At 44.0% G+C, this 22,656-nt stretch overlaps 2 protein-coding genes across 2 annotated transcripts; both read left to right on the top strand.

Moving 5' to 3' along the window:
* The first annotated feature begins 6,458 nt into the window (after positions 1–6,458).
* LOC124480073 (myeloid-associated differentiation marker-like) lies at positions 6,459–8,378 on the top strand. The gene is made up of 2 exons (XM_047039139.1): positions 6,459–6,989; positions 7,542–8,378. Exons 1-2 carry the CDS (start codon positions 6,723–6,725, stop codon positions 8,118–8,120), a joined length of 846 nt encoding a protein of 281 aa, XP_046895095.1. The 5' UTR covers positions 6,459–6,722; the 3' UTR covers positions 8,121–8,378.
* Positions 8,379–9,789: 1,411 nt separating this feature from the next.
* On the top strand, positions 9,790–12,299 carry LOC124480072 (myeloid-associated differentiation marker-like). The gene has a single exon (XM_047039138.1). The coding sequence runs from the start codon at positions 10,266–10,268 to the stop codon at positions 11,115–11,117; it is 852 nt and encodes a 283-aa protein (XP_046895094.1). The 5' UTR covers positions 9,790–10,265; the 3' UTR covers positions 11,118–12,299.
* The last annotated feature ends 10,357 nt before the right edge of the window (positions 12,300–22,656 follow it).

Raw genomic sequence — 22,656 nt, 5'->3', positions numbered from 1 at the left:
TACACCATAAGCAGGCTTTCAGGCATATTGGATGAAGGTATAGCACCATCTGGCGACTTCCAACTATTTAGACGCTTGTTCACTTGACTTTTGTCAAAGTGTAACAACGACGCGCACAAGCGGTACACATACACTTACGCACCCACATTAGATAGAACATAAGTGATTTCTTTCTTTCTTGGCATCATATTAGAGAGTCATTAAACAAAGGACTTACAATAAGATTTTAAATGTGACAACTTAATGTGTCGGTAGTAGTATCCTAGTATGGTTATTGTTTATGTGATAACCATTGTTACTCAACATGTGTTTGATTTCCTTACACAACAGGTGGCAGTAGAGCATTGTCAAGACCCCGGCGAGTCGCTACCTTCCAAAGTTCAGGCAACACTTCCCATTTGTAATCATGTTATTTCTTTATATTTTCTGTAGCCTTTGCATGTGTGACAAAATGTAAGCCCTATGCTTGGAATCACTGGGGGGGGGGGGGGGGGGGGGGGAGCGGGAGGAGGGCATTAACAGGCAAAATACCATGTTGATAATTTCAGATTCTACATTTAGAGGGGACACTTTTATATACATTTTAAATATTATAATAATTTAAAGTTGAATACATGGAAAAGGTATTCAATAGAAAAATCCCTATCAATTATGACATCCATCACCTTGAAGGATTAGGATATAATTACAATCAATCCAAGACCACACCTATGTCGAATATGATTACATCTAATTCCACCGATAATCAGTCTACATATTCAACAATGACTGTGTGTCCCCCCACCCTCCCAGCGTTTCCTTGTCTAAGGGCTTAAGTAATCAAATAAACCTAATGTCAAGCACAATGACATGGAACAGTCCTGACCATTTGGCTCAAACATCAATTAAGCCTCCCGGAATTATGCCATGGACAATGTCATTAAAAGAGCAATTTCCGGGTACTCTGGTCAGCATGGTTTACCTAGAGGCCATTTAATAAATGTAATTTGTTTCAGCAAGGAAGACTGTCAATGGTAAATTGATATTCTTCACATGTTATCTTTAGTGAGGGACTGTCTCTCTCTCTCTCTAGCTCTCTCTCTCTCTCTCTCTCTCTCTCTCTCTTCTCTCTCTCTCTCTCTCTCTCTCTCTCTCTCTCTATCTCTCGCTCTCACTCTGTCAATCTTTCTTTCTGTCTCCCTCTCCCCATCTGATTCAAATGTGATTTATAGTCTTAAGTGTCCTCGTATTCATAAGTGTATTTTTTTCTCTTCCTAAACTATGATTATAAGAATTATTCCCCTGCAAGAAATATTGTCTTCCAGTCTGAAGCCAAGACCTGCTTATGAACAAACTGTGAGTTAAAATTAGATTTCAAATAAACACTCATCTTTTGCAAAGGGGGTGGTGGGACCAATTGCTCCCAAAGTGTTTGACAAAGAAAATCAAAGTGGCAGCTTGACATTTGGAGAGCGTCACTTAATCTGTGGAGTGGGCATCCATAAAATTATCTTTTTAGAGGAGGATGCCTGCTGGGTTTTTTCTGAAAAGTTTAATAGTGAGAGATTGATATTGATACAGCACATGGATTGAGAGAGAAAGACATTGAGCAAAATCAAGGTTGTCAAATGTTGACCCTGAGGTTGGAAATGTCAGATTTATGACTCATAGGCATGCAGATAAAGACACATAAACTCTCTTAGGCAAGTCTGAAAGCCTCACTGGGCTGTCAGCCAGCCCTGTGACAGAGTAGCACACCACCAGGACACAGCTGGAGGGCAGAGAGCTGTCAACAGTTCTTCCATTATCCTCTTCAAACCCTGTTCTTCCGTTCTCATCCATTGTTGGAAAGTTGCCTGAGAGAAAGTGTCTGTTAAAGCCCCTCTCCTCCTTCAGAGTAGTTATTCAATTTCTCCATACCCTCAAATGATGGGTTGGGTTGGGGGGAGCCATGGAGGAACTAGAGAGGGAAGTGCCCTGAGTGTCAACATTGGCTGTCCCCGCAGCACAGCTTTGTAGGAAATTGACAGAAGCACATATGACTACTAGGAACTAGGTTCTTGGTTGGCGTGTCATTCAACACAATGTTTTTAATCAGAACAACATAGTCTGCAGCTTTGTACGTGCTGTTCACCACTGGTGACTTCTTCATGGAGCTACCAGTGCTTGATTACATTAATATATTGAGTTATTCACACTATGAGGGCTGATGTGTTCAGTTTCAATAAAATAACCAGCTAATTGATGAAAAGCCTAATGTGTCACAGAAGTTGTGGAATGTTAGAGGCAACTCCGAGTTTGGAGCTGGATTTCTTCGGGGAGGAACATGCCCCCAGACCCCCCTAGTTTTGCTGGGTCACAGGAAAAATAATAGGTCTTATCTAGGGGCTTAGTCCCCCCAAAAGTGGGAACCTAGATTCGTCCCTGGTAGGATTGATTCTTTATGTATGCCATTTCTAAGGTAATGTACATGTGAAGGAGCCAGAACTGGTCCTAGCACATCTGGCGCCCTAGGAGAAAAGCCCTCCCCCCCTGGAACGCAAATCGTAGTAACGCCCCCCCCCCAAACGTAACGCGGAGATTTGAAGTGACGTGAAAATGCCGCCCCCCTCTTCATGCCGCCCTAGGCGGCTGCCTTTGTCGCCTGTAGGAAGGACCGGCCCTGTAAGGAGCTTTTTCTCTCTGTCGAGACACACATCTTCAGGAGTGTCAGATAGATTATGTTTTGGAGAGCTGTTACTCCCTCCCTCTCTTCTCCTTACTAAAAATCCCCCTGTTGCGAAGAGAGGGGGTTCGGACGAAATGTCAGCCTAGGAACGCTGAAGGCTTTTGGAGTCTCTAATTCTCCCCTCCCTCATCCCCTTTCTCCTTCAACAACCTTTTTTTCCTCATTTTTATTCACCCTGTCAGATTGTCCTGTACCTTGCAGATAACAAATCCATGGAATAACAAGAGAGAAATGGAGACAGATCTTCAGGGAGAGAGCTGGAGAAAGAAAGGTCTTTAAGAAGAGTTAGAGAAATATGGAGCTATAGGTAGAGACCTAAACAAAGAGAGTCTAATTATTTTCAATAATATAATATACTGTCAATTGTATATGATCATTTTAAAACATACATCTCTGTTCTTAATATATGTTTTAGCTTAGTAGTGGAGCAGCATCGTGGCGTGATTTTTAAGGTGGTTTTCACATAAGCGTACCGGTTCTTGAGTCACCTACGCCACAAGAAATGGGTGTGTTGTGAAGTTCTTCTCTGTCACCCATAGGGGGGGGTAAGAGAGCTTAGAGGGTGGCGCCAATATTGATACCACTCGCAAAACCACAGTGTCTACTTTTGTCATTGTTAATTAAACAAATCACATGGCATTCAGAAGTCACAGTGGCAATGTGTACCTTTTGTGACACTTATCTGAGTTGATTTGTCTTGTCTGGCGCCATAAGTCAAACCCTCCAATCTAACACAGTGAGAGGATTCAAGTCAACTCTCACGGAACATGATAGGGTTTGAAACAGTGTTAAGCTCTGGTGTCAGTTCAGTGTCTTGCAGCTCCAACTACAGGCCCCCCTATGGTCCATTAATTCTGCTCTGCCTGCAGACAGGTTTATCTGTACACCGATGGAAAGATAGACACTATAAACACACAGTCATGACATCAGCAGTGCAGGAAAAACACACATAGACAAAATAGGGGGGAGAGGAGAATAACTGCTGACTTGACTGATTGTTGGTCTTTGATGTGTGTGTCCATGTGTGTTTGTGTATGCTTGGGGTCAAGGCGGTTGTGTGTGGGTATGGCAATATGTGCTAATAAGGGATAGTTTCAGTTATGTGTGAGTGAGTGTATTTTGATATGGGTGAATCTGTTTGGTTTTCAAGTGTAAAGTGGCCAGGCGATCAGACGATGAGCACTTTAATGATCCATTATGGCATCCTGTGTCCTCTATGTGATCTCTCTCTCTCTCTTTCTCTCTCTCTCTCTCTCTCTCTCTCTCTCTCTCTCTCTCTCTCAGTTTTGTATACATTTCTAGATGCTGAGAATGTTACAGCTTGACATGATGTGGCAAAAGTCTATCTTCAGAAATAGATCGCAAAAGAAAGCGAGGGAGAAAGAGAGTAGAAGAGAGTGAGAAAGAAGAAACATTGTGTATACAATATACAATCACAACACATAATGCGTGACTTTAAACTGGCCATCCAGTTTGGTCCTGCTCTATGTCCCTCTGTTGGTTAGCCAAGTCTTCTCTGGTGGTTAGTGAATTGTTTCCAGTTTACACTGAATGTGTATACAAGAATGCAGAGATGCAGCTATGGTAAATGAGAGGACAGAGGCTAGACTGAGGCCCACCTGACTCAGTGACACACACACACACTCACAGGCAAACACAGTCAAAGACAAATCCGTACACACACCATTAAAGTCACAGACGCCCCCCCCACATGCAAACACACACACGCAAACACACACACACATCTTGCTGAGGGAGTAATTCTCTCTGCCTGACTCCATGAATACATATTTTACCAATTCATCAAAAAAGGGTCCAGCTCATTTTCGAAGAGAATCTGTCACGACGTGAGGTGGGGTTGGACCCAAATGCAGGGGAGTACCGAGGCATAGCGAGGAACACAGGTTTAATTCTCAAAACAGGAAACAGACAGGGTACACGCAGGGACAAAGGGTAATGCTAAGACAAAGACTGGACACAAAGCAGGAACCTAAATACACAGAAACAAACAAGACACAGGTGAACACAATGAAACTAACGACAACTGAACGAGACAGGTGACGACAATGACAGGGAAACACTAGGGCAGGGCAAAACCAAAAACAATAGGGGGGCACGGCTGTGGCCGTGACAGAATCGGGAACATAGATAATGAGACATGCAGTGCCTGTGGGTATCTATAGGTAATAAAGGGTACTAGTGTATAGTGCCTGTGATGCAGTCGTGATTAAAGGTCTTTGCACACAGGACGCCTTTTTCGTGCAAATAATTCACAAATTAATAATAATTTTCGAACCTGTATCTAGTCAATGCAAGTTCTCACACTGGAGACGTTAGTCCTCTGAGCGATTTTGAGGCATTAATTTTTTCGAACCAAGGTCGATTTTTCGGAGACAACAGATCCACTGGACACACTATAACTATTGACAAGAACATTCCCCCTAAAATAGAAAAAGTGTACAGTACTTTGCATTTAAAATAACATGGATAATGAAGATAAAAATGGAGAGGCATACAGTCAGTGAGCTAGCTCTTTTAGGTCCTGTTGAGTTCTGAACTTGGAAGCTTATTCTGGTCTCAGATGTGCCTATGCTGTACATGTTTCTTTGTTGATATTGTGAGGCAGTTCACCACAGATGTGTTTGTCCTCTCCCTCCTCCCCTCACTGTGTGTTGCTTGTTCTTTACGTTTGTTGACTGGTCAGTGAACGTGATGGGATCTCGAGCAAGAGACATAAAGACACTCCACATCTGTGGTTCAATGATCACAAGGAGAATTTTGGTGTTGACTTGATGCGCTGATCCTGTTAATGCATGTGAGACATACTGTACAATTTGAATTATTGTTGGATGATAGCGGATTATAGTTAACGTTAGAAAAACATGTCCTTTTGTCTCCTTCCCTACTCCCTAACCCATCCTTCATTTCTTTCACTCATTCTTTCTTTCTTTCTCTCTCTCTCTCTCTCTCTCTCTCTCTCTCTCTCTCTCTCTCTCTCTCTCTCTCTCTCTCTCCCTCTGTCTCTCTTTCTCTCTGTCTCTTTGTCTGTCCTCTCTCTTTAAGATTATCGCTATTTAATTATCGGTATTAATGACCGGTGTAGAAAAATGGGCTGCCACGTGTGTTGTGCTTGTTTGTGCATGTGTGCGTCCATCTAATAATAATAATACATTTTATTTATATAGCGCTTTTCAAAGTACTCAAAGTCACTGTACAAGGTTACGTAAAATAAACATAAAACAAGTACATCATATAAAATCACAGCATTACAGTAATTACACATTACAGTAAAAGCAGATCTAAAAAGGTACGTTTTGACTAGTGATTTAAAAGTTGTCAGGTTGGTGCAGTCTCTGATGGGTTTGGGGAGTGAGTTCCAAAGGGAGGGAGCGGCGATGGAAAAAGCTTAGTCACCCCATCTATACATGTGTCCTTTGTCTTTCTTTCTCTTTCACCAGTATGTGTGCACTTTGATATCAGAGAGATACTAAATGATAAAATAGAGGTGTGTATCTTGAACTCATCATGCACATTTTAGTATGTCTGACATATTGTATTTAAAGAGGGGGGGAACACACAGAGGGATTTCATCCATCCTTTCTTACGCACACACATGCACACACACATATATACAAGCGCACACGTGTGCTCAAACACGCACTGCACACACAAGCTGACACATCCACCCCCCCCCACCCACCCACCCACGTACATAGAAAAACACACACCCATTTGAGGAAGAAGGGTTGATAAGAGACTTTGGGAGCGGCCAGAGATTTCAACGCCCTGCTCTCAGTTCCTGTGGCTTTGACTACGACATCACAAACACACAACCATACGGCCGTGGACAGGCTGAGGGGTGTAAAGAGAGAGCAAACACAGAGAGAGCTCTGTCGGACAGAGATTCAGCTAATTGCAGGTGTGAAAGGGGAAACAACAATTTGTCCAACATCAGTGAAACCGTTGGAGCAGGAGAGCTTTTTTGGGACCCGCGGTTAAAAACACTTCACTCGCCATGGTGACCCTTGACGTGCGGACCCTGACGGTGCCGGTGGGTGCGTTGCGGATGCTGGAGGTGGTGCTCACCTGCATCTCCTTCAGCCTGGTGGCCTCGTTGGGCCACAACAGCAGCTCCTACTGGGCCTGGAGCATGTTCACCTGGTGCTTCTGCTGCTTCTTCACCCTCTTCATCCTCATCATGGAGTTCACCAGCCTCAACGCCAAGGTGCCCATCTCCTGGGACGACTTCACCGCCGCTTTTGCCATGCTCGCCACGCTCATGGTGGGTGATTCATTCCTGTTCAGGCAGCTTTTTATATAATGTGTTGGGCTTTTAAAGAAAGCATATAGTCAGTTTCAGTCAGTTTCTACTGTATGCATAACATGGTGTGTACAGGAACCACAGAAGGACGTGGGGAAATTGACGTAATGAGGCCAGAAGTTGAGCCGACGCAGAAAAACAGAGTGGATGAAATGAAATATTCACGATAGCTAATTATATATGATTACCATGATTGAGCGAGAGTAGTATGAATAATATGCAACAGATCTGTCCAGTGTATGAACTGATGGAGTGTACAGAGACAAGGGGAGAATACATATGCAGTCTGTTGAACAGCCAGCAACTTTAATAATGCAAAACAGTTTTGCATTGGATGTTTATACATTCTACAAGTCCAAAATGCCAAAATGCAGTTGTAAGGAGTGGTTCGAAGTGGGTTGTGTGTCTTAAAGATTTGTCTCCTGGTTGGCCTTAAAATGTAACTTGCTTCATATGTAACCTGGGGTTCATATGTAACCTGTATTTCAAACGTTACCTGTGTTTCCTCATCAGGTATTGGCAGCCTCCATTATCTACCCCACTTTCTTCTCCTGCTCAAACTGTGGAAAGGCGATCGGCGCCACCGTCACTTCCTGTATAGCCTTTATCCTGTACGCCGTGGAAGTGGGCTTGACCCGCGCCAAGCCTGGCGAGATCAGTGGCTTCCTGTCCACCATCCCAGGCCTGCTGAAGGTTCTAGAAGCCTTCGTGGCGTGCATCATCTTCATCTCGCTGGACTCTGGATTCTCCAGGTTTCCCGGTCTCCAGTGGTGCGTGGCCGTCTACTCCCTGTGCTTCATATTTGCCCTCCTCATCATCCTCTTCACCATCTGCCGTGTCCTGGCCCTCGTTCCCATCCCCCTGGACAAGGTGTTGACCGGCTACAATGTGCTGGCGGTCTTGATGTATATGACTGCTGTGGTCATCTGGCCCCTCTACAGCTTCCAGAACAACAGCAGGCCCTCCAACTGCAACCACTGCAGCTGGGACAACCAGGTGGTGGTCTCCTTCATGACCTGTGTCAACCTCATTGTCTACATCGTGGACACAATCTACTCTGTCAAGCTGGTCTTCTTCCTCAGTCCAGTTTAGGGCTATACAGTTTCCTGACAGACAAGAGAAACAGCCTCTACATGCAGGATTGGATTTGTCTTTTTTTGGCCTCTTTCTAGCAGGTTCAAATTTGTATGTGCTTTTCTATGATGTAGTATTCATTTTGATCAAATGTTAAGGTGAAAAGTTAAAACTAAGGGCTAGATTATTGATTGATGTCCCTCTGTTTCTTTCTTTCTTTCTTTGTCTCTCTCTCTCTCTCTCTCTCTCTCTCTCTCTCTCTCTCTCTCTCTCTCTCTCTCTCTCTCTCTCTCTCTCTCTCTCTCTCTCTCTCTCTCTACCTTTTCCTCCTCCTCCTCTGGCACAGTCATGACCAATTTGACCAAACTAAGCTCCAGCTCAAATAGACATTCAAATCGCCAAACTCTTCCACCTCTCATGTCTCAACGGTGTTGCTCTAAAGGAATAAAACAGTCCAATTTTATAGAAACAGACTGAACCATTTCTGTCTCCTCATTTCCCTAACCCAGTCCACTCTCTTTATGGTGCTTGTTAAGCAATGCCTATTACAGTATTCTAATTTCCTGGAAACAAAAGTCTGACTAAAAGAAGAAAGTCAGGTGGTTACACATTACGTAACCATCCTCCCTCCCCGCTCCTTTCCTCCCTCCCTGCATGCTAAGGCATGGCTGATAATACAGTTCTGAGGATGGAAGGTGCAGGATGTTGGGTTGAGTCAAGGGGCGGTCCCGGAGAAGCTTTTTTGTTCCTATCTGTGTTTACTGTGTCACTGAGAGATAAGAGATAACCCCACCCTGTCTCACCTGGATGACATCACTTCCTACACAGGCTTTCGAACCGTTCGAAAAAGACTCCTCCTGATGGAGAATGAGAGGAGAAGTGCTGAGGCCACCGGTGGACGAACAAAAAACACTTTTCCTAATTAGTGGGGTAGTGTTGGTTTTGATCTGCGTATGGTGACATTAATAGGACAAGCATCTTGGGCATGAACTGTGTTTAGGCTTCTGTAACCCTTTACAAAGGAATGCTACTCTGTCTTCCTAAGAATGAAGGATAGAGCTGAAGTGATTTGAGAGGATGTCCTCAGGGGCAAATATCAAGAGGATGGAGGGAAGAGATGGAACAGGGAAGAAAAGAAAGAGAGGTGAAAGGAAGATTTGAGTGGAAGGCAATGAACCACATTTATTTTGTAAGGGCTATGGCAGATGTTTTTTGGGGGTATTCTATGCAACTAAAGAATGAACTAGAGTTCATTCCGAAAACCATTCCCACAGTGACCATGCAGACTGCCCGGGTGCAAATTGATTCTTTCAATCATTATTCCGATATTCGTTATCTTTTCACAACACTATGGTTCTATTTCCCTTATCAACAAGTATGCTGTATCCTTTTTTTAACAGGAACTACAGCCCTACCTTCTTCACAACCACATTTGCATTAAACATTTCTCTCCCCTCCCTCATTCTCTCCCCATTCCTGGACACACACTGAGCTGAGCTTTGGTAAATATGTGCGATCCTCCAGGTGCATGGGATCAGAGAGGGGATTCAGCTCCAGACCAGAGTCCGCCATGAGGTTTGACTGCTGATGTGATAAGATCGAGCCTACAGCCAATTGAGACCTTGAAGACGAGTTGTAAAGCGTGCAGATAAGGTGAAAGAGAGACACCCACACATTTTCAGACTGCCTCCACATGCACCACTGTTCAGGCTCACGGAACAAGGAGTGAAACCTTTGGATACATTGTCAGGAGAAATATTTCTTTTTTTTTTACCTAATCGCTCAGGAATTTCACAACTCTTCAGTCGACAGGGACACCTGAGGAAATGAGAGAGAGGAGGATAGGAGATGTGTAGGTGAAATATTGGAAAGAGTGAAATAGTGAAAGAGTGAAAGCGATAGTGAAAAGGGTGGGCATGGAGAGAACTATCTGAAACTTTTAGAAAGAGTGAAACACATTCGGGATTCCGTACATGGGAGCAATTCAACCGTGAAACAGGTTTGTTTACTGACAGTGATAGAGGTAGAAAGAGAGTTAGAGAAAGAGAGAGAGAAAGAGAGAGAGAGAAAGAAAGGAAGAAAGAGACAACTAGAAGACCTCAAACCTTTGGACGACTAAATTAGTTCCACTTTCTAACCGAGGAGAGCTTTCCTGTTGTGACCATGGTAACCCTGAACCTAAGGTCCCTCACCCAACCGGTGGGTGTGTTGCGGATTCTGGAGGTGGTGCTCACCTGCATCTCCTTCAGCCTGGTGGCCTCGGTGGGCCACAACAGCAGCTCCTACTGGGCCTGGAGCATGTTCACCTGGTGCTTCTGCTGCTTCTTCACCCTCTTCATCCTCATCATGGAGTTCACCAGCCTCAGCACCAAGGTGCCCATCTCCTGGGACGACTTCACCACCGCCTTCGCCATGCTCGCCACGCTCATGTGTCTGGCCGCCTCCATCATCTACCCCACCTTCTTCACCTGTCCCACCTGCTCCCGCCAGATTGCCGCCACCGTCGTCTCGTTGCTCTGCTTCGGCGCCTACGTCGGAGAAGTGGCGTTGACCCGCTTCCGGGCCGGCGAGGTCAGCGGGTTCCTGTCCACAGTCCCAGGCCTGCTGAAGATCCTGGAGACCTTCGTGGCGTGCATCATCTTCACCTCCCTAGACCCAGGACGGTATCACTCCCCCGGACTCCAGTGGTGCGTGGCTGTGTACTCCATCTGCTTCATCTTCGCCCTCCTCATTGTCCTCCTCACCATTGCCCGGCGCCTCTCCATCTTCCCGTTCGGCTTTGAGAAGCTGGTCATCGTCTACAACGGGCTGGCGGCATTTATGTACATGACGGCCACGGTCATATGGCCTCTGTACAGCTTTGAGAACAACCCACGGCCCAACCCTTGCAATGGACGGCCTTGCCTGTGGGACAACCTGGTTGTGGTGTCCTTCATGACTGCCATCAATACTGCCGTCCATATCATAGACACTGTCTATTCTGTTAATGTGGTCTTCTTTACACCGATTGAGTGAGGGTGAGCCTTGACCTTGATTGTCCCTGCCCCGCCAACACACACACAAGGGTTTTTTAAGAGCGCAGAAAAGGGCAGTCGTTAACTCTTTACAGATGAGGGACAACTACCAGGGCTGTGCCATTCACAGTATGGAGAGGGAACCTTGGTAAATAATTGATATAATTGCAGCTGTATAAATAACAAATGACCTGACTGAATGATCGAACTTTGGATCCTCATGCAAACATCTCACAAAAGGAATGTATCTCCATCAATATTTGATTACTGGTCAAAACGCCTGTCCATTGTTTAATACTTAAAGTGTAACCCCTGAGAGAACAAAATACGTAAATGAAGTGAATTACAAAAGGACAAGAAATCTGATGTTCATTTCATTTTTTTGTGGCTGTCTGACTTGTGCTTTTGATAGGATTAGTTGTTGTCATACCCCTGCAAGTTAATATGGATGTAACCACTTAAAGTACTCCATGAGAACAGACACAGTATGCCTCCAGTTGCAGAGGACTGTCTCTTAGACAGAAAGAAAGAGAGAGAGAGACAGAGACAGACAAAGAGACAGAGAAGTGGGCTCTGTGCTGGGCATCGCTCAATTGACAGGCATCTTGGTGACCAGTCATCGGTCAGGGCTGTACTACCTCTCAATCTCACTGCCACATGAAATACAACAATCTCGTATCAACACTTGAAATGGGAAAGTTCACTTGTTTTGAGGGGATGTCATCAGTCTCGTCTTCTCTGTCCAGCTCCTGCAGTCCTTTGAATGCAGACTAGACAGCGCATTGATGGCTAAAAGCTGTCCCACCCACATTTACTGAAACACGGAGAAGAGTAGAATTGACGTTAAAGATGGGAAAATTAGATGAGAGAAATTCATGAGAAGCGATCCCCTGTGCTCTCTTGTCAGATGTTACACATGAACACCTTGTCGAACTGTTGTACAACATTGGACATTGTAGAGTGGCTAGGAGCATGGCACAGGACAGCACAACACAACTTAATATGACACAGAATACAGTTGTGATCTTCTTCTTGACAACAGCAATATCTCAGAAATAAGGAAATTGTGTATTTTCAATATGGTTGCAACGGGCGTGTGCTCCCTCTGTCAATCATCACCTCAGGGAAGGGGGCTGCTAAGTTGCATATGTGTTCATGACATAAACCATTCAAAAATACTTGATCACCCTCTAACCTAACACACTGACTTTCATAGGTACTAAACAGCTGAAAAAGTGTAACCTGTTGTAAATCCAATAAAGCAATAAAATGCTGTATGCTACAGTAGTAACTTGTATCTGGTGTTTGGTACTGTGTGTGAACTAGAACAGAAAGTAAACAGTCTAAATTGACAGTTTATGGTTTGTGGACACAATTTTCAATTCTAAGAGCTAGGGAACATTCACCCACAGTAGTGTTTGAAGTCACACTTGGGAAACCTACAAACTTTTATTAGTATTTTTTTGGACTGATACTGAAATATTTAGGTTGTAACAAGGACGTTGCCCATTTCAAAAGAAACAGAAAGAGGATAACTTCCCTGGTTCTTTTTTATGGAGGAACATTTCAAGGTGGTCTAGACATAAACAGCATGTCTTAAAAGAGCTGTGAAATTGTTCTGCAGCCGAGAACAAGGTTCACTGGAATCTAAGAAATACAGATATTTTACTTGAACAGACTTAAAAAAAAACGGATAAGTGGTTGAGGATGGATGGACTTGAAAAACGAACATGTGATGTCTTATTGCCCTTGTCCTCTCCTTTGGTCCCCTTCGGTCATTCATGAATTTGAAAAGCATGTGTCAGAGGAGAGCCCATGTTGACTCAACAGTAAAAGATGCTGGAAATTTGCAGCTGCTGCCTTCATGTTGCAAATTTGTAGAGAAATAACCTGGTATACAGACTAAAGACCATGATGTTACAGTCTGTCGGTGACTGTCTGCCTGTCTGCAGATGGCATTAGTGTTGGCGTAGGGAACATTGCAGATGAAACCTGCACTACTGTACTGTAAGTACATATCTAAACATGCACACACGTACACACAAATAAATACCAAGGTTTCAACCAAGTTAACAACTCCAATTATCTCACCAAAGAAGATGGATATCTAACCCCATACCAACACCGTTAAATGACAGCATGAACCAAAAAAAAACAAATATGTCTGAAACAAAATAAAAAAAAATCGAAACGCTTTCAAAGGCTGCCAGTGGATGAGTCACTCCTCCTCCTTGCCTTGTCTTCTCATTAAGGTTTACGTCCCAAGGTGGTCATGTAAGGAGCTATACTCAGTGTACCAGCCATGCTCTCAGGGCAGCTGGATGAGACATCATTGTCCTCTGCTAGGAGTATGAATCACCACAAAAGGCCTGTCACCACCACTGGTAAACAGCTAGCACAAAAGAAGACAAAGACCTTCTGCACGCCAAAATTGTGTGAGGAAGGTCAGTGACCGTCAATGGCAAAATCTGCACGCCAAAGCTCCTTTCTTAAAAGGAGCTTTGCTAACCTTGCTAACCTTTCGACCATCCCCCAGCAAAGTACTGAAAGTTTTTTCCAGTGGACTGGGTGCACTCAACAACACCTCTTATCTAGGGTTTGGCTGTCATTCAGATGAAAGATGGTGATGGAAACCTGGACAGGTCAGATTGCTAATGTAGCTCAGAACTGCAGTGGTGAACATGACACAGTAGAGGAAGGTTTGGAGGATAGACAAGCCTCAGGCAGTGTGTCGTTGACACCAACATTGCTGTGATGTTGCCTCACTGTCAAGAAATGTATTCTCGCGAGGTAGCCGGACAGAGCAGGGGTGTGGATATGTGTTTGTTTACGTGTGTGAGAGATGGAGACAAGAAGGAGAGCGAGAGAGTAGGTGAGCATGTGCACTGGGTGTTCATATAAATTGGGGTCAGTCGTCCATGCTGGCTTGACATATGCAGAGGTCCCCAGTCCCTTGGCAGGGTGGGTTTGGAATCCAGATGTGTTTCTGTCACCTGTCAGCCTTCCAGATGTAGTTGGCCCCAGGCCATAGACTGCAGTCTACTCCTGTAGTGCTGCACCTGGGAGCAGAGAGGGGGCAACCAGGGGCGGTCCTAGCACATTTGGCGCTCTAGGCGCTTTAAAAAAAAGTTGAAAACGCTTTTGCACGAAAACGGAATTTCAACTTTCAAACTTTATTTTGCCCTGCAAAACTGCATTTCTTTCAAATAAACACAACAACGATCACAACGATGAATAAACATTAAATAAAGAACAAAATCCCTGAAAAAATGTCAAGTTTACGTTGAACTACGCTCCGGCCACGCCCTCCTAGAACGATAGCGTTTGGTTTGCGAGCGTTTTGTCTGAGAACGATGGCGTTTGGTTTGAGAGCGTTTTGTCTGAGAACGATGGCGTTTGGTTTGAGAGCGTTTTGTCTAAGAACGATGGCGTTTGGTTTGAGAGCGTTTGGTCTGAGAATGACAGAGGTTTTTCTGAGACTGAAGCTGTTTCGCCTGAGACTGACGACTTTTGGTCTGAGACTTGACGCCTTTTCGTTTGAGTCTTGACAATTGAGTCTGAGATCTGAGGATGTCCTAAAATGAACACCGTACCCCTGTTCAACGGTGCACACACGGTGCACGGTCACACATTCACTCCCTCATCGCCTGCAAATAATGTTTTTTTAGTCTTCTGTTCTGTTGATGCCTGGCAAACAACAATCTTAGAAGTGTACTCATATTAGGGGGTGTGATTTGCACTTCAGGGCCACCGTACATATTCACTCATTTTAAGCAATCAATCTCCCTGAACAAAATTAGACAAAACGGAATTCACCAAAATGTCATGACACATCGAAAATGATGCAAATTGCGGTACAGCTGAACTTGAACTGATGTTTCGACTGAATGACAATAACAAGGAACGTCAGAAGTCACTGGCTAGCTAGCGTTAGCTAACTATCTAGCAAGATTACATACAATCCATTCGCTAAAGTTGACAATACAACACCAGGATTTTTACCAGTATTCCTCACTTGTTGACAAATTGCCGTGTTTGTCTTCCTTAATGCCTAATGCAACAACACTAAAAATATCTTACTTGTTGCATAGCACACCCCTTAGGCATTGAGGACATTAAGGAAGACAAACACGGCAATTATTGGGTGTGCTATGCAACGAGTAAGATATTTGTAGTGCACTGGCTAATTGGCTATGTGCGCCCCTATTTTAATCGTGTTTTTTTTGTATAACGTAGAATAAATGGACATATCATTTTTGATGTAGGCTACTGTAAAATCCTTAAAGAACTAGGTTATGTGACAGGGAGTAGAAAAACGTTCAATGATAAGGTACATCTTTTCTTCTTAACTCCACTTTAGTGCCCGGGGCAAATCACGCATTCATGAACCGTTTTATATCTGGAATTCATCATAGGCTAAGACTAGAATTTAAGGATTTACCTTTCGCCTTTGCACATTTCTCTTATTCTTCCTTTCTTTTCTTCTTAAATTTCGCTCTGGATAGCTTTTGCCTCTTCATTATTTCGTTCTTCAAAGTTCTTGAACACACACACTCTAACCAAACGCCTCACTGTGCTAGCATGTTCTGATAGCACCAAGCTTCCTTTTTTAAGGGGACATATGTATACCTGGCTCATTTTACCCTAATGTTAGATATTTTTTTTGAATGTCAAAATATTGGTTGGAGATAAAGAAGGGGGCGCAACAAAAAAAACTGCCCAGCAACAAAAACAAACAAAAAAAAAAGTGTATTTAATTTTTTTGCTGGGCGCATTTTTTTGCGCCCCCCTCTGAGTGGCGCCCTAGGCGACCGCCTATACCGCCCTAGGAAAGACCGCCCCTGGGGGCAACAATGTGTCTGTTCAGAAAAGTCGTGGAAATATGTGTACATACAAATACATACAGTATGGATACACACGTGAGACAAAGACACACACAAAGACACACACAAACACACACTAACACACACACCAAAGGTTAAAGTTACCTGTCGCGTTTGAGGCTTGGTTTGATGAGGCAGCTTTGTCCATGCAATCAATTGCCTGGGACCCTGAAATGACCCAGAAAGAGAGAAGAAGGCTCTCCTGTAAGATCCTGTGTTTACCAGACCCCACGGCTGCTGTTTACCCATGCAGCATTAGAGCTGCAATAGCTATTTACAGGGGAGACCTTTGACAAACTGAAATGAAATTCTACATCACATGAAACATTTTCATTTAAATGGACACTTTGGATCAGACTGCATGGCGACAGACACCATCACGTGCTGTGAAACGTCAGTTCTTGAATGGGAGGTCAGATTTCACCGCTGGCTTCGGTGGCTCAGATTTTATGAAGACCTTCCAATAGAAGAATCCACAAAAAACACACACACACTGTGACACTCACACACCTGTCCAATAAGGGGTTATTTTCAGCCTGTTTCCCTGGCAGCCTGTCTCCGCTGGCTGTACTATGCTGGAGGGCAAGGTAGCAGGCTAAATCAGAGGTGACATTGTTCGTCGTGAAAAAAACTACTGTGAAGTGTCAACTGCTAATGAGAGGGCCTTTTTTGGGCAAACCTTGTCACACCAACCCCATCATCATCGGTAATCCCACAGTACATCAAACAGCCTTCTCACGGTAAAGTCAAATTCAAATAATACCTGACCGATGGACGACTATGGGGTTTTCATCAGCTCAGTCAATTACAGTGCCCTCCAAAAGTATTGGAACAGTGAGGCCAATTCCTTTATTTTTGCTGTAGACTGAAAACATTTGGGCTTGACATCAAACGATGAATGTGAAACCAGAGATCAACGTTTCAGCTTTTATTTCCAGGTATTTACATCAGGATCTGATGCACAAATTAGAAAATATCACCTTTTTGTTCGAACCCACCCATTTGTCACGTGAGCAAAAGTATTGGAACATGTGACTGACAAGTGTGTTTTGTTGCCCAGGTGTGTCCTATTACATACATTATTCAATCAATAAATACCACTGAATGTCTACACTCAGGTTCAGATTGGGTAAGATAGGTTTTGTCTATGCAGACTGTATTCAGAGGTGAAAACAACATGAAAACCAGAGCGCTGTCTTTGGGTGAAAAACAAGCAATTGTGAGTCTTAGAGAAGATGGAAAATCAATCAGAGCCATTGCAGAAACATTGGCCATAGCCAGTACAACCATTTGGAATGTCCTGAAGAAGAAGAAAACTACTGGTGTACTAAGTAACAGACGTCGAACAGGTAGACCAAGGAAAACATCAGCAGTTGATGACAGAAACATTGTGAAAGCTGTAAAGAAAGACCCTAAAACAACTGTTAGTGAGATCAGCAACAACCTCCAGATGGCAGGAGTGAAGGTATCACTATCTACTGTTCGCAGAAGACTTCATGAACATAAGTACAAGGGCTACACCAGAAGATGCAAACCACTCATTAGCAAGAAGAATAGGAAGGCCAGGCTGGAATTTGCCAAAAAGTACAGAGATGAACCTCAAAAATTCTGGGACAAAGTTTTATGGACTGATGAGACAAAGATTAACTTTTACCAAAGTGATGGAAAGGCTAAAGTTTGGAGAAAGAAAGGAACAGCTCATGATCCCAAACACACAAGCTCATCTGTGAAACACGGTGGAGGTAATGTCATGGCTTGGGCTTGCATGGCTTCTTCTGGGACGGGCTCATTAATCTTCATTGAGGATGTAACACATGATGGCAGCAGCAAAATGAACTCGGAAGTCTACAGAAACATTTTGTCTGCCAATTTAAGGAAAGATGCAACCAAACTGATTGGCAGAGCCTTCATCATGCAGCAAGATAACGACCCAAAACACACTGCCAAAACAACAAAGGAGTTCATCAGGGGCAAGAAATGGAAGGTATTAGACTGGCCAAGTCAATCTCCAGACTTAAACCCTATAGAGCAAGCATTTTACCTGCTTAAGAGGAGACTGAAGGGAGGAACCCCACAAAACAAACAACAACTGAAAGAGGCTGCAGTGAAAGCCTGGGAAAGCATCAAAAAGGAAGAATGCAAAAGTTTGGTGACGTCAATGGGTCACAGACTTGCTGCAGTTATTGAAAGCAAAGGATTTGCAACTAAATATTAAGTCTTATTCACTTAAATATGTTTTAAGTATATCTGTTCCAATACTTTTGATCACATGACAAATGGGTGGATTCAAACAAAATGTGATATTTTCTTAGTTGTGCATCAGATCCTGATGTAAATACCTGGAAATAAAAGCTGAAACGTTGATCTCTGGTCTCACGTTCATTATTTGATGTCAAGCCCAAATGTTTTCAGTCTACAGCAAAAATAAAGGAATTCGCCTCACTGTTCCAATACTTTTGGAGGGCACTGTATATGAAAAACAAACATATTGTTAACTAAGAAATTACTTTTAAAAAAATCTGCCAAGTTTGTGACTGAGGCTAATCATGATTTGATCCACATGAGAGTAGATGCTACTTCATTGTGTAACTTGAAGCACACCACACAAACACATCCTTCAGTCTACATAGGAAACACCAATAGCAGGATATACTGTAGTTTTTTCTCATAAAACATTGACAGGAGCAGAGTGCATATCTCTGATTTCCACCTACTCAACAGTTGCTGCCTCCATATTTAATCATTCAGATGTTTGTCTTTGTGAGGAGGTAGGTAGAAAAACATACAGGAAGAAATGAAAAGAAAGTTGCAATAAAAAAAAACGATTTGACTGACGCAAGTCTTTTCCCCAGCAACATGGCGTGTGTGATGAGATTACTTTCATTCTTATGCCTCCACACATCCCACCTCTAACCAGGAATAGCATTGAAATTAGTTTCTGTTTATTTGGCTTTCATGTTGTTCACAACCTAGGTCAAATACAGAGTTTATTTTTCTTCTAGAATTATTTTTACATTTTAAATATGTTTTACCTACCTCAGACTTCACTTTTGGGATTGCTACATTTATATAGGGCCACATTCATGTATGTCTCCGGGTTATAAATAAAACAATACATTGGCAGGATTATTTGATGCATGTCTATGAGGCAGTATTGAGTTGGGGACCCTCCATGGCCCTACCCTCCTTTTATCCCCACTTTTCAGCCCTTCTCTCTCTCTCTCTCTCTCTCTCTCTCTCTCTCTCTCTCTCTCTCTCTCTCTCTCTCTCTCCCTCCCTCTCTCTCTCTCTCTCTCTCTCTCTCTCTCTCTCTCTCTTTCTTTCTTTCTCTCTCTCTCTCTCTCTCTCTCTCTCTCTCTCTCTCTCTCTCTCTCTCTCTCTCTCTCTCTCTCTCTCTCTCTCTTTCTCTGTCTCTCTCTGTCTCTCTCTCTTTCTCTTTCTCTATCACTCTCCCCTCTCTCCATCTCCCCACTGTATCTTTCCTCTCTCTCTTTCTCTCTCTCTCTCCACTTTTTGACCCCATTTTGTCACACCTGCTCCACTCCCTCTGCCCTGACATGCCCTGCATCCTCAATCAACCATCCAGTTCATTCCATCGTCCACACTTTTTTGCCTCCCATATTTCTAATGTCCAAGTCTCAAGTGGGTAATACAATAGAAAACATGAAAATCCTTGCACACAGGAAAAAAACAACTGAGGTCAAAAGTACAGGAAAAAACAACGGAATGCTTAGAGAAAGGAGCAGCACATCTACAAAGTTGATATTTAGTGTGTTCATAGTGAATGAAGCTTTGACTGTAAATGACATTACCTAACATCACACATACCAGATCAATGAGCGAGTGACGCTGCAAAACTGGTATCTGTGTTTCTTTTGAGAGGAGAACATTATGCAATGGTGAGGGCTTGACTTAACTCGCCTACAGTAACACAGCCCTCTCGGAAGGTGACACAGTGTTGTCACATCAAGTTGAGCGTGTGTAGCTCTGCATCACTAGAAGCAGGTACAGTACACGTCAGGAGACACTCCTACACCCTCACCCAATTCGCAGACGGCCCAACGGCCCGTACGGTCTGTGTCGGATTGCTCATTCCTCGTTGCATCCATCTCTCCCTCCATCCCTAAACTACTTCCATGTCAGACCAAGCTCCTGAGACCATTCAACTTGGGGCTGTCTGCATCTCTAATCTCTAAAGAGAATGCACCTTCACGTTCAGAATTTCCACTGAGTTGGAACTACGTGTGACTACAGTACAAGTACAGTTAACGGGGATACAGTTACTGAGCAAGTCTGTACAAACATATACAAACTGTGGTACACGAGAGCTTATGAAGGACAGTTGATGAAGTGTTGACCCTCTCCTTTTCTCTCCTTGAGGGGACTGAGGATATGGGAGTATTGATTGAGCATCTGGGATTTCCTTTCCCTCCACCAGACCTCAAATGGAGTCATTCACAGTCCACTTAGCTAGCACGACTCCCTGCATCGATCTGCATCAACTCTCTAACCGTCACAAGAGACCTCAAAGTCAAATTGGGCTGCCTAGACAGAATGGGAGAGAGAGAGAGAGAGAGAGAGAGAAAGAAGAGAGAGAGAGAGAGAGAGAGAGAGAGAGAGAGAGAGAGAGAGAGAGAGAGAGAGAGAAAGAGAAAGAGAGAGAGATAAAGAGAGAAAGAGAGAAGCATGCAAAAACGGCATTTGGAGGACAATCCATTTTTCAAAACATACAGCAGCACACACATTACTGTTCCTAAAAAGTTATTTGATACTTCACCTATATAGTGTATTTGTGTAGTTGTGCTAGTAATAATATTAAAAGTATGTTATTATTGTAATGTATTACCCTCGGCACTGTCACCAGCCCCAGGACGCACACTCCCAGCATTGGTCCCTGCGTTTATTGTTCACACAAACGTACACACGGTTACTACTCACACACATACGTATGTCATAAATTCTCTCAGTTGGGTTTGGCCCATGTAGGTCAAACCAGTTGACGCAATGACACTTTTTCAATCCCCAGGCTGGGACATAAAAAAAAGAAGAACATCTTAAAAGATTCTTGATATGAGGGGAATTTTGTTGTACTAGAATTATATTTTGTGTAAACCCATGTTGTGTGTACTGTTTGCAAACATTGTAGTGCATGTAGTCTGTGTGTTTCATGTCTAACCATGGTCAGTCAACCTTCAGTGAAACTGTGGAGATCAGAAGTTGTCAAATTTCAAGTCAGCCTCAGACAGGGTTTGGTACAGACTCCAGTTGTGCGCTTGGTTCTGAGAGCCTTCATACATGCATTAATGTATGAATGGACTGCACACACATTCTTTATGCATGCACTAACACACACATGCCTATGCATACGTACACACACAAACACACATGAATTGATGTTACACAAATCTACACACCCACATGCAGGGCCAATGCACACGTACACACATTGTATCCACCCATTGCAGTATACACTGTGACCGTGATTTCACACACAACATCCCTGAGGCTGTACCTGGGCACTCTCCAATCTCCGCTCTCCTCCAGTCTGTCCCTGGGGTGTGGGCCTGCGGAGGGGAGGTCAGGGGAGGGCTGGAACGGTGGCAGTGTGGTGGCAGGAAGGTGTGGCCAGGCTGCTTGGCTTCCAGCTCTCAGGGAAATCAGTTCATCCATCAGGGTGACAGCTGCTGATGCAGTTGTGGCAGGAGTCCAGGTGACACCAAGAATAATTGCCTTCAGGTAGAGACCATTCCCAGGCAATCACCGTCAACGTCGCTCCCCTCCATCTCTCCATCCCCCACTCCATCCCTCTCCTCCCCACCCCGTCGGTTGTTGGTGTTCAGCGTCCATGTAGGTGACTGGGTCTGTGAGAGCGCATCAGAGTGAATTAGGACGGATAACTGGGCTTATTGTTCACCACTGGCCACGTGGGTGTCACTCTATCCCCTGGGAAGACTCTCTCAATGGGACCTTTTAACCTACTTCCACTCCTGCTGACACTCTTGTCTTTCACCATTTGCACCTCGTCTTAACTCCCAACAGCCTTTTCAATCATTTCCTTTCTCTCTGTCTCTCTGTCTCTCTGTCTCTCTGTCTCTCTGTCTCTCTCTCTTTCTCTCTCTCTGCCTCTCTGCCTCTCTGCCTCTCTGCCTCTCTGCCTCGCTCTCACCCTCTTCCTCTTAAAATACCACCCGCTGCTGACACTTAATGTCACTCCCTATGGGATAATGTGATCCCATACTTCCCAGACACACAAACACAAACACAGCCACACACAGCAGAATGACACACATCAGACAATAGACAACACTATACATCCTGGTCACTTCAAGGCTGGGTGGCCAAGCCTTGGTACAAGCTTTATGTGAATGAAACTACCAATTACCTGGTTAGTGTGCTTCTCCACTGTTGTACTTGTATGCCATTCATTATAGTCTTCTGTCCAAGTCTGCCGGCATAGGAAGTCAGGTGGTTGAGCGGTTAGGGAATCGGGCTAGTAATCAGAAGGTCGCTGGTTCGATTCTCCGCCGTGCCAAATTACGTTGTGTCCTTGGGCAAGGCACTTCACCCTACTTGCCTCGGGGGGAATGTCCCTGTACTCACTGTAAGTCGCTCTGGATAAGAGCGTCTGCTAAATGACTAAATGTAAATGTAAGTCAC

Source organism: Hypomesus transpacificus, chromosome 17 (genome assembly GCF_021917145.1).
Source record: "Hypomesus transpacificus isolate Combined female chromosome 17, fHypTra1, whole genome shotgun sequence".
NCBI lineage: Eukaryota > Metazoa > Chordata > Actinopteri > Osmeriformes > Osmeridae > Hypomesus > Hypomesus transpacificus.
Note: the sequence above shows the minus strand (reverse complement) of the source record. Positions and strands in the feature narration are given on the sequence as shown.